At 41.7% G+C, this 12,620-nt stretch overlaps 2 protein-coding genes across 3 annotated transcripts in view; both read left to right on the top strand.

The window, feature by feature from the left end:
* Positions 1-4,822, top strand: part of LOC142198396 (von Willebrand factor A domain-containing protein 5A-like) — a 61,241-nt gene extending 56,419 nt beyond the window's left edge. For both annotated transcript variants that reach the window (XM_075269436.1, XM_075269428.1), the window contains 3 exons: positions 901-1,076; positions 3,656-3,782; positions 4,437-4,822. In XM_075269436.1, coding sequence (XP_075125537.1) covers positions 901-1,076; positions 3,656-3,782; positions 4,437-4,516 — 383 coding nt within the window. In that variant the 3' untranslated portion in view covers positions 4,517-4,822. The remainder of the gene's footprint in view (positions 1-900; positions 1,077-3,655; positions 3,783-4,436) is intronic.
* A 2,354-nt stretch (positions 4,823-7,176) lies between these two features.
* LOC142197952 (von Willebrand factor A domain-containing protein 5A-like) overlaps positions 7,177-12,620 on the top strand; it is a 39,492-nt gene continuing 34,048 nt past the window's right edge. The window contains exon 1 of the mRNA XM_075268733.1: positions 7,177-7,271. The gene's annotated coding sequence lies outside the window, so the exon portion shown is untranslated. The remainder of the gene's footprint in view (positions 7,272-12,620) is intronic.

Raw genomic sequence — 12,620 nt, 5'->3', positions numbered from 1 at the left:
CGTGAGTAGAATATTAAATGCATGTACAGTATGTTAGTATCTTATAAAAATGATATGATCTCATGTTCTAGAGTCAAATTAGAAAGAAAAAAACATAATACCGAAAACTACAACATATCAATTTATACTGTGGGTATTATTACGGTGTGAACCTGGCAATTCCTCTACTAATCCCCTATTATCTATGACCCTATTCTGTCTCATGCTGAGACAAAGATGAATATTCTATATGTGTCCCTGGAGATCAGACACCCCTCATCCTAAAGGTATGTGTCTGAGCCCTCCATTGCCCAGCTCTAAATGTATTACAACTCCATCACCTCTGAATTACAAGCAGTACCACGACCCAATCTTTTCAGTAAACACTATCAAAATTGTGACTACAGATCAGGAGAATCATCATACCTGTAACTTAGGGTCAGGACCAGATAGGTAATACAATGCATTTACAAAGTGATCCATCTGTCCATATACAGTAGATTTCACCTATAGTACATACTGTATAGATTGTCAGAGTTGTCAGGGTTGTCACGTGTTATCAGATAGATAGTATAGTTAGATTGTCACTGGTGACAAAGACAGACAGATACAATCTACCTGATAAAACTGACAACCCTAACAACTTGGTGGAGAATGCGGGCAAGGAAAGAACAGTGGGGCATTGCCAATTAACCCTTTGATGGATTGGAATGGAGGGGGTACTTCTCTGTCAAGGGGAACGCATATATTCTAGGTAAGTGAGGGCAATGCCCCACTGTGCTTTCTTTTGGTAGAGGGTACTGTTCCTATCGGTCCATTGGAGGGACCACAAGCCCTGGTTATTGATACTTGAAATCTTCACTACATAATTTGTGCAACTTAATATGTAATGTAATACCTGGACTATTATTTTTTATACAGATGCCTTATGGGATGACGCCTTTTGCGACTCCGCTCCACCTCCAGATGTGACGGTCCTCCCAGTTGTCAGGCTGATTTCTCTTCAAAATGCCGATGGTTCCTGGAACCTTAACCCTGAATTCTCCTCAATACTGAGACTATCTCAGCAGGACATCAGTAATAAGAATCCAGATCAGGTATGACCCATGTGCTTGGGGAATCTTAGCTTGTGTTTTAATCATAGGTGCCAACCTATCCAGGAGTGTCCATTTAGTATGATACATATGGCCCCAGTTACAGGAGGAATACAGCTTCCTGCCCATGACTGCTGAGCTGATCTGTATCTTCTAGGACCCAGTAGCTTTAGCAGCCTCTGATTCCTGGTGGACAACGTGACCGCTGGGTCAGAGGGGAGCCGCATCATGGTGGCTTCCTTAGTTGTGTATGCAGCACTCATTGTGGGGTATTGGGGAGACACCTACCCCGATATACAATAAGTACTCCATACACAAGGTACCATCAGATGTGTCTACAGAAAACACCCAAAGCCCAATTTTTTGTTAAAGCCTTTGGGTGTTAACATTTGTAGGATAGACTATGTCTCTAGTAACCCAGTCATCAGGTCCTCACCTCTGTTTCCCAAATGGGCCCGATCAATAGCTCTTACCTGGAGTTTTGGTATTTCAGTTCTATGGAGGTCTCTGTAGTGATGTGTGATTGGTATTGTCACAGTTCGCGAGAGGTTATCCCAATATATAGCAGTACAGTTAATAAACAACTCTCTCACATGCCGCCCTCATAGCAACACCGTGGGCCTGGAGAAAAAGCGGTCTTTGAACACAAAAAAAAAATGAGTTAATACATTTTGGACAAGTGTAGGATGATCTCCGTGAAGTCTTGATCCTTTATCAAATAAAATCATACTGCTTGCACCCGATATTGATGTCCGATAGATTTATATAGGGATTCCGTGTCATCTGTCTCTAGAAGTATGTCCTCTTCAAGAATAATATTGGCCAATAATAAGATTGGCCATCACGTATTAGTCTTTTCCATCTGTACATAAAATTAACAAGATTGAAATGTCTATCCAAATTTATATAGTTTTATTTACAGTTTAACTCCTTAACAAAAATCATGACATGGGGAGGAGGAATTTTAGTTCCACTCCCGGAAGTTACTAGGTGCCCAGCTTATTACTTAGAACACCCCTGAACCCCTAAATAAATAAAAACACACACAACCGACTGGATTTAATTGGCCTGTATAGGCCGATTTATTTAACATATAACACAGTTCTTAATGAAACTCTTATACAACAAACCACGCCATACCCAGGCGGAGTAAGTACCCCCAAATTGAAAACCCGTAATAACAGTAACAAAATAATAACCCCTTTATAAGTGCAAGTCAACGCCAAATCTAACCCACCAAGGGGATAGGAAAATCCAAACACTAATCTGCCCAGGCGCAGAACTCCACCTCGGGCAGGTCTTACCACGACCTGTCATAACGTAAACCTGAGACCCCCCGGGGACCCAAGCCCAGCAAGGGGACACCACACTTTAACCTTCCCCAAACCAGGAACCCCATACCAGAGATGAGGTCCTACTAAACAGGCCACAAGGCCTCTAACCCTACAACCCCCAGGCTAATCCCCAGCAAAACCCAAGCAAAAGGGAGGGTGGGTGGGCAACTTCCTTGGCATCAACCATCACACAGAACAACCCCTTAAAACACCTCTGGCCCCGCCCCTCATTTTCCCGCTTCTTCACAGTGACCATTAATCCTGCCCCCTGTCATGGCGTCCCTATCCCTAAAGGTCTAGTGCCTTATCTAAAACTTTGTAAAAAAAATAATTTTGTGTTTAAAGTCGCCATATTCTTAAACCCGTAACTTTCTTTTATATTTCCATGTAAGGGGATGGATAGGGAGTCTTTTTTTTGTGTGGCCCCGTGTACAATTTTTAATTCTCCCATTTTGGTGACCGTGTCGGCGATACTAGGCTGGGGACTCTGTCAGCTTTGACCAAGGCGTCAGAGGCCTTAATGCCATCAGGATCTTGTGATTTCAAAATTTTACTTTCCAAGGATTCTAATGTTGTTTTTTTTTATCGTGCCCAATAAGTAGCTCAATAAAGATTTGTGAACCCTCAGTACAGGCCATACTGTCTAATTATTAACCTGCAGGATATAGTATATATGTCTGTGGTCTGAAGAGCCTAAATAATCCTATATGTACTGAAGCTGCAGGTGGGGGATATAGATAAACACAGTAAGAGCGGGTTGACACCAGCGCCCGGTCTCCATTTTGCAGGTTTCCATTTCCTGCCCGAGAAACTGGACAGGGGGATAGAAACCGGCAGGCAGTTTTCAAACCCATTCACTTGAATGGGTTTGAAAAGTGTCTACCGGTGAGCGCCCGTGAGTGTCTTCTGCTCTCCGCGGCGAAACCGTTTTTTTTTTTTAACCGGACACAAAGTCGCACATGCTTTTGCCGCGGAGAGCAGAAGAGGCTCACTGGCAGACACTGAATACCGGGTTTCCATCTTCTGCTGGCAGAAGACGGAAACCTGTATAACGGAGATCGGGCATAGGTGTGAACCCACCCTAAGTAATATACTATATACCATGTATATGGGTTATTTCTCTATGTGACCCATCTGCAGTCTCAGTGCATATATGACTCTGGGCTTATGTTTGTGTGCTCCAATCTAATGTCCATTTTGTACAATGTAACTAATATATTTTACTCCAATTCATGTATTTCTCACTAGAATGTGGAGCCCTCGGTGTGGGCGACGGTCCTGGCAGTGATCTGGCTCCATGCTTCTTGTCTGGACCAGAGAGAGGAATGGGAATTACTGGAGGGAAAGGCCGTCTCCTGGCTCAGGGCCAAAGCAGGTAATATCTCAGAGACCTGACCATGTCCTAATAATGATGTCAGTGTACAAGACCTATGGTGGCCTCGGGGTGCAGGGGTTTTGTATATAGTCTTAGAAAGCTCTACTACCAGTCTGTGTATACAGTACCTGTGTAGAGTTATGTATCTTCATGGTTACAGACTACAAAGTATGTGCGGTCTGATCTTGTGGTGTTCGGTTACTCTCCCTCTGTCTACTCTTTATTATAATCTATAGACTATATAAGAGAAGGAAGATGAGGAGATATCACATAACTGCAGATACAGGATTCTCACAGATTATAATCTGTAACTGTGGGGACACATCGGTCTGCAAAGGAGCTCTGAGCACAAAACAGGAGAAGATTTTCTGTACTGTCTATAAAGCGGCTTCATTTGTAATTTGGATACGTTGGAGCTTTAGATGTGAGAATCTCCCGGACACCTTTCTATTGGCCACATTTCCTATTACCTATCTGTATTTGCAACCTATAAAGCAATGGAGATAGAAATACCAGTCCACATTGCATTTGGGACAAATATGGCTCCATAACACAATATTCTTATAGTCACAGTGATTGAGCTCCTCGCTGTGACCATTGACATATCTAATGCTACTGATGGTCCTAACCAGGGAACGTTTCCTATTTTCCCAGGTTCCTCCCTGGATCAGTTTGTCAGAGCTGGGAATGAGCTGCTGAAGTCCTCTGTGGACCCTAAAGTGTTTGGTCTGTGAGAAGAAGAATTAAGATGGCGGAGGCTTCTCATCCTGAACCCTGGGATGTTTCGGCCCTCCAGAATGTCGCTGCTTCTGTCTTTACTATGGATTCAGATTGTATAATATTATACAGTATACGTGCCTTATTACCCTTCATATAGGACACATGCCAAAGTGACCCTAGTGACAATCTCCATCTCTATAGCTTTGCAATGTTCAAGTGTGTGTGTGTGTGGGGGGGGTAACAATCCATTTGTCTATCATACAGTGCAGATCGACCACCATCATCCTCAATGTAATATGTAGGGTTTTTTACTGGTTCATATTTTTGACCCTTTCTATGTTTCTATAACACAATTATAAGATTTTGATATATTGTAATGTTAGTAAAATGATCTCATACTTATTATTGTGCTTCACTTTGTATATTATTATCAATTAATTACAGTTATTGGTCAGATATTGGTGTCACGGTCATCTGTATCCATCAGAGGAGCAGATCTACCACAGGGCTAACATGAAATCTATTGAACAAGGTCCCCTATGTATTGCATTGTATTATAATGTAATAAAGTAATACCAGCAATATGGAGCCAATCAACAATATTAATTTGCCTTGGTAGACTCTTAAGCCCTACAATTGGCTTCTGTCCTTGTAAGGACAATCCCAAGTTAGCCCTATATTTGCCCTATAGTATCCCTATAAATATTTCGTCCCGCCAGGTAATCCGGGACTCTTCAGTAGACTGCTAATGTCTATATTGGTGTTTAGGCATATCCAGCATATAAACATGGCATGCTTTGTCAGAGTTATCCTATGCATAGATTGTGGACCTAATGATGGTCTCTCTTACCTTCTTTATCCTACTAATATTATAAAGGTGAAAGTATGTGTGTTTGGATGTTTGTGTGTTTGGATGTTTGTGTGTTTGGATGTTTGTTCCTCAATCACGCAAAAACCGCTCAACTGATTTGCGTCAAATTTTCACAAAACATAGTTCCTAGGCAGGATTGAACGATAGGCTACTTTTCGTCCCACTCACGCATATACGTTTTTGGCAGGACACCCACAAACCCCCAACTCATACCACCAGCTCTACAATCCCACACACGTTGGATAATATCCGCAGACGAAGTCGCGGGTAAAAGCTAGTAAATCTATATAAATTTGGTATCCCTGAGATTTTACTGAAACATAGAATACAGGTGACATGTTATTTTGGCTGCAGAGTAGGCGTCACATCTGCGTCGGTAATCCGTTCGGGGGAGTCCGCAAGGGGACCTTCCCGAATGGACTACCGAACGCATTGGCAAGCGGTGTACAGTGAAAGCACACGGACCACATACACTATAATGGGGTCTGTGTGCTTTCCGCGCAGTGTCGGCACGGAACCTGCGGACAGAAAAGTAGTTCACGATCTCCTTTCCTGTCCGCATGACTCGTGTGGAGATCTTGCGGAAAGCACACGGACTCCATTATAGTCTATGGGGTCCGTGTGCTTTCACTGCTCACCACTTGCCAATGCGTTCAGTAGTCCGTTCCGGGGGGTTCCTATGCAGACGCCCCCAAACGGATTACTGATGCAGATGTGAACGAGGCCTCAACAAAGCCCATAAGAAACTCGTACAAATGCCCTTTTTCTCCAATTCAGATTTTTTCCCAGCTTCCCAGTACATTGTACAGAATAATAAATGGTAACATTAGGAATAACAATCTGTATCGCAAATATTAACTCCTCATATGGCTCTGTGAACAGAACAAATATCAAAGTTATGGGGTTTGGAAGGCGGGAAGTCAAAAACAAAAATCAAAAAATGTCACCAGCGGGAAGGAGTTTAAAAAATTATGGGAAAAATTGGTCAAAAGAACATGACATCTATGAGGATAGTTAATGGGGAAATAGAGTGATTTGTGGGAATATTGCAAATCTTATTCTAGATTGTGCTCTCGTGTTTATGGTTTTATTTGGTTTTGAAGTGTTTTTTTATGTAAAGAAGCAAAGGTGAGATAAAGAGAAGAGTTAAGATAGTAACACCAAGAGATAGACCATATGATGAGTCTTATCCTAGGAGCATGGACTGCTAGGATATGTAAATGTATATCTATACGCAGTCACTAATGTTTAACCCTTGTGAGCAGGTGACAGGCAGAGTGCTGGAGTCCAGATATATCAGCCAAAGGTTTCCGACATATGTGAGGTCCTCAGCCGGGGTGTAGGTCCTTGGCGCATTACTGGGCCAGAAAAAGTATAGTATAGCTTATGTCATTTACAATGGTTAATGAAGAGTTAAACTATAGTATTATGTGAAGGAGCAATTGTTTGTAGTTGTCTCTCAGGCCTGGTTCACATCTACGTTGGTAATCAGAGGAACCCCCCCCCCCCCAAACGGACTACCGAAAGAATTAGCAAGTGGTGTGCGGTGAGAGCACACAGACCCCATAGACTAGAATGAGGTCCATATGCTTTCCGCACAGACTCCACACAGAACATGCGGACAGAAAAGTAGTTCATGATCTAGTGTACTTTCCTGTCCACATGACTCGTGCGGAGACCATGCGGAAAAACAACTCCTCCACCCCAAATAAAAAATGTAATTCCAGGATGTAAGGTAACAAAAAAGGGAAAACCCCAAAGAGTCCAAAGGCTGCTCATCAACTGCCGCCGACTCTCCCATATTATGACACAGCAGCCGTCTCCTATATACAGGCGTTCAGGAAGTAACAGAAACAAATCTAGAGCTCAGCACTGGAGAAGCAGAGACACTGATTGAGGTAATGTAACTGTAACTGTATAGTATATATATACGGAGGTGCGATACATGCTGTACACATAACAGTATCTACACAGAGGTGCAACGCATCTAGTATGTAATATAGTATATGTATACGGAGGTGCGGTACATGCTGTACACATAATAGTATCTACACAGAGATACAACTCATCTAGTATGTAATATAGTATATGTATACGGAGGTGCGGTAGATGCTGTACACATAATAGTATCTACACAGATATACAACTCATCTAGTATGTAATATAGTATATGTATACAGAGGTGCGGTACATACTGTACACATAATAGTATCTACACAGAGATACAACTCATCTAGTATGTAATATAGTATATGTATACGGAGGTGCGGTACATACTGTACACATAATAGTATCTACACAGAGATACAACTCACCTAGTATGTAATATAGTATATGTATACAGAGGTGCAACGCATCTAGTATGTAATATAGTATATGTATACAGAGGTGCGGTACATACTATACACATAAACATAGAAAAAGCATAGCACACAAGAGTATATGTAACCAGAGGTACGGTACATGTAGTCTACAAGATAGCATCAGTGCCATCAACGTTCACATGGGGGAACCAGAACCAGAGACCAGATAGGGGCCCTATGACTGTGGGATGGAGTCCTTTATTTAATTTTTTCGGGAGCCCAGTTCACATGGGAGTATTTGTCATTTCTTCCACTATTTCCTTGTTAGGAGCTGATGGGGGTAGATGGGAAAAGTGTTTGCCTGAGGATTTACATCAATAATGATCCATATACTATAAGAAACACCAGTCATGTATATTATTTGTAAATCAGTTCGTAACAAACTGGATTAGACCCCAATATTCCGAATTGTTACAAATGTTCCAACACTCCATTCTATCAGGAGGTGCTAATGGAAGACCCAGCACCTGTATAAGACAATTCCAGTGCGCTCTCAATTCATATGCTTGATAGAAATTTGTTCTTTATTGAAGTCCACATTCATCCAATATTATTTCTCAATGATTCTTGATATCCATCGTAAGGTAGGAACTAGAGATGAGCGAGTAGTACTCGATTGAGTAGGTATTCGATCGAATACTACGGTATTCTAAATACTCGTACTCGATCGAGTACCACTCGCTATTCGAATGGTAAAGTTCGATGCAGAACCAGCATTGATTGGCTGAATGCTATACAGTCGGCCAATCAACGCTGGTTCTTCTCCTACCTTTAGAAGTCTTCTCCGTGCAGCTTCCCCGCGGCGTCTTCCGGCTCTGAATTCACTCTGCCAGGCATCAGGCCTGGGCAGAGCCGACTGCGCATGTCCGCTTGTAGTGCGGACTCTGCCCAGTCCCAATGCCTGGCAGAGTGCATGAAGAGCTGGAAGACGCCGCGGGGACGCTGCAAAGAGAAGACTTCTCGGAGGATCCAGCCCGACCCTCACTCGTGGACTTAGTAAGTATAATTTGATTGAACGTTGCCTACCCATGAAACGAGCATTTTCCCCCCATAGACTATAATAGGGTTCGATATTCGATTCGAGTAGTCGAATATTGAGGGGCTACTCGAAACGAATATCGAACCTCGAACATTTTACTGTTCGCTCATCTCTAGTAGGAACGTTTCGACTCACTCAAACCTTCCTCAGTCCATCACTGTTGGGAATGGCAAAGTAGTACATAATAAGTCCATAGCCTGGAATTGTCTTATATGTGATGTCCCTGTACACCTCAAGATGGCGATGTCTCGTTATTAAGACATAGTGCTGCTTCTAACTAGAGCCTTGCCCTGGCATACAAGGCATTAATAAGTCCCAATTTTTTGTGCATGTTAGGTTTTTATGCAAAAGTTGTGATCTACTTTTACTCTTGCCCTCGCCACTTTCCAGAAAGATGGCATGATATGGCTGAGGCCAGGAGCATCACTAGATTTATGATGATCTACACCATAAATCACAAAATATTTGCCAGCTCATGGCGGTGTAGGCGCTCAGTCCCACCAGAGGATGGACATGATTTATGAGGAGGCACCAATGAGGCTCCTTCTCCGGTGGTGCAGGAGATATGAAGACAGTCCACCAAATTAGCAATAACCAACACACAGACGGTGTAAACTGTGCACTTGGACTTACTGTACACCCTAAATAGAAGGAAAAGAGGACCATGTGTCTATAATGCCCCAAAGTCTAAGGGACAATAGCAACGTAGGTGGATGGGGGGGAGCGTAGGAAACAATCATTGGGGATGTATATAATAGAGCTGAACCATTGGTATCTGCTTATTTTTGGAGTAGGGCTTATATGTCAGGCCTACTTCAAAAACATTGCAAAATCAGAGACTATCTCATAACAACTGCATTGTACTGTATTACATATTTTCCAGAGACCTATTGAGCTGCTATATCACATGTGGTGTATCATAGGTATATTAACGCATCCATCTCTATCAGTCTCCTATTTTTTATTTAACCTCTCCCCGCTGCAGCCATCTTACCGATTTTCGTTTTTTTTTTTTTTTTTACTTCCATCTTCCAAAGCACTTAATTTTATTTTTGTGGGACAAATTGCACTTTTTAATGGTACCATTTAATCTTCCATACGATTTACTGGGAAACTGGAAGTAAAATTGTAAATGGGATGGGATTACAGAAAAACGGCGTCTGTGCGACTTTCTTATGGGCTTTCTTTTTTACGGAATTCACTGAGCAGCCAAAATGACATGACTGTATTCCATTGGTCAGCATGATTACGGGGTCACCAAATTTACCGTATATACTCGAGTATAAGCCGAATTTTTAAGCCCAGTTTTTGTGCTGAAAAAGCCCCCTCGGCTTATACTTAATTCAGCCACAATATCAATGTATAGAATCTTCTGTAAAACAGTGCAAAAATTTTTTTTTTTTTTTTTTTTTAAATACAAGTTCTAAATCACTCACTTTCCCTAGAATACATACAAAAGTAGAAAATGACTGTGAAACACAAACACATTAGGTATCCCTGTGTCTGACAGTGCCCGGTCTACTGAATACAGGGGATCTGCAGTGCTTCTATTCCGTCGGGAAGGGGTTAATAGGAGCACTGCAGATCCCCTATATTCAGCCAGGCTGAATTCCAAGTAGGGGAAAAAAAACCTCAGTCCTCAAGCTCAGGGAAGGGGCAGACAGACAACCAAAACACCCCCTCCCCTTCCCCAGCAACTACTGCACCCAAAAACTCCGACCATTTTAATTTTTGAAATTTTCCAGTAGCTGCTGCATTTCCTCCCTTAGGCTTATACTTGAGTCAATAAGTTTTCCCAGTTTTTTGTGGTAAAATTAGGAGGGTCGGCTTATACTCGGGTCAGCTTATACTCGAGTATATACGGTATATAGTTTTTTTTTATGTTTTAACTTCTTTAAAAAAAAATCCAAAACTTTGACAAAAAATGTCTTGGAATATTTACCTTCAGTCTCTAAGCCATCCCTAGGACTTCCCCATACCTACCAAGGATGCCCCCAAACGGGTCTTTCGTAACCTACACCCCAATTCAGGCCAAGACATGTCTGCCATTGTTTCCAAAAATTCAGGCCAGTTGGCAGTTGAAAAGGAAATAATAAGAAGGAGGAAGGAAGAAAACTCTCCATGGCATTTGCATACATGGTATCTCGCTCTTCAGATAAGGCATTCTATAGCTTTACTGATTATATCAATTTCCACCTTTGAACCTTCTCTAACAATATTCTTTTACGATGTGGAGCCCTAAGCGGAACCCTATGTGACCTTGTAAGCGATTTATAAAGGGTCCATATTACTATAGGTTTATTTTTCTTTCAGTTTCAATTGTCTTTATTTATTTTTTTACTTTTTTTCTTAAAAGGTGAACATAGGAAATATAAGGAGAACACAAATGTTACGGTACATGGTAGAAGTCGTTATCTTCGGTAATACACAGAACAATTGGCTCTAATACATAACATATAGTCTATTAATACGACGAGAATAGGTAATGGATTCAGTAACAGAAAGTTAGAGACATGAGACATTGAGTAACATTTCAACAGGTATGGTCAACACTTAACCCTTTCCCGACTTCCGCCGTACTATTACGGCGCATGCCGGGTGTGTAACTATGGCTTTACACAGTAGACAACTGGCACTAATGTCTCCGATCGGTCCCCGGACATTAACTCCTCTGGCGTTGCGGTCAAAGGCACCGGAGTTGCTATTTTCCCAGCGACGCATGGGCACCGCCATTTTGCCAGTTATCGCCGGCGCCTGGAGCATGCTCCAGGGCCGACGTCACGTTTCCATGACAGCCGGGTGCCTTGTAAAGGCTCCCGGCCGGTCTGCTTTCTCTTTCTTTTGCAGGCTGCAAAAGAAATGATGATTTTTTGCAATGCATTAGCATTGTAATGCATTGCATTAGTGATCAGACCCCCTGGGGTTAAAGGTCTAATAAATGCAAAAAAAAAAAAAAAGTGGGAAAAAAAAATTATTAAAAAGTATTAAAAATTAAAATCACCCCCCTTTCCCTAGAACACATATAAAAGTAGTTAAACACTGTGAAACACATACATGTTAGGTATCTCTGTGTCCGAAATCGCCCGCTCTACAAATCTATAAAAATATTTTTCCTGTATGGTAAACGCTGTAGCAGGAAAAATGGTCAAAAGTGCCAAACCGCTGTTTTTTCACTGTTTTGATTCTGATAAAAATTTGAATAAAAAGTGATCAAAGCAATAACATTTCCCAAAAATGGTAGAACTAAAAAGTACACCCAGTCCCGCAAAAACAGACGCCCTATGCATCTCCGTACACTGAAGTATAAAACAGTTACGGCTGACAGAATATGGCGACTTTTAGAAAAAAAATGTTTTAACACAGTTTGGGATTTTTTTTTAAGGTTAAATATAAATAAAAACAAATAAATTTGGTATCCCCAGAATCGTACTGAAACACAGAATACAGGGGACATGTCATTTTGGCTGCACAGTGAACACCGTAAAACCGAAGCCCGTAAGAAAGTCGCAGAAATGCACTTTTTCTTCAAATTCACCCCATTCTGAATTTTTTTCTAGATTCCCAGTACATTATACAGAATAATGGCTAAAATCGCAAAAATGGCTGAACGATTTGCCTGAAATTAGGCACATACATATATTATAACCTCGATTAAAACATAGACTACTTATTATCCTGTTAAATGATCTCACTTCCCGACCTCTATGAACGAATTTATGTTCAGACTACACTAAAGGACCCTTGATGACGTCATCACAGGTCCTTGAACCATTCTTGGATAGGATTGCGCTATTGTGTGGGCGGAGCTATATAGGATGAAACCGGACAGAGTGGAAGCTGCAGAA

This window comes from Leptodactylus fuscus, chromosome 1, assembly GCF_031893055.1.
Source record: "Leptodactylus fuscus isolate aLepFus1 chromosome 1, aLepFus1.hap2, whole genome shotgun sequence".
NCBI lineage: Eukaryota > Metazoa > Chordata > Amphibia > Anura > Leptodactylidae > Leptodactylus > Leptodactylus fuscus.
The sequence above is the reverse complement of the archived record's forward strand: the minus strand, read 5'-3'. Positions and strand labels throughout refer to the sequence as shown.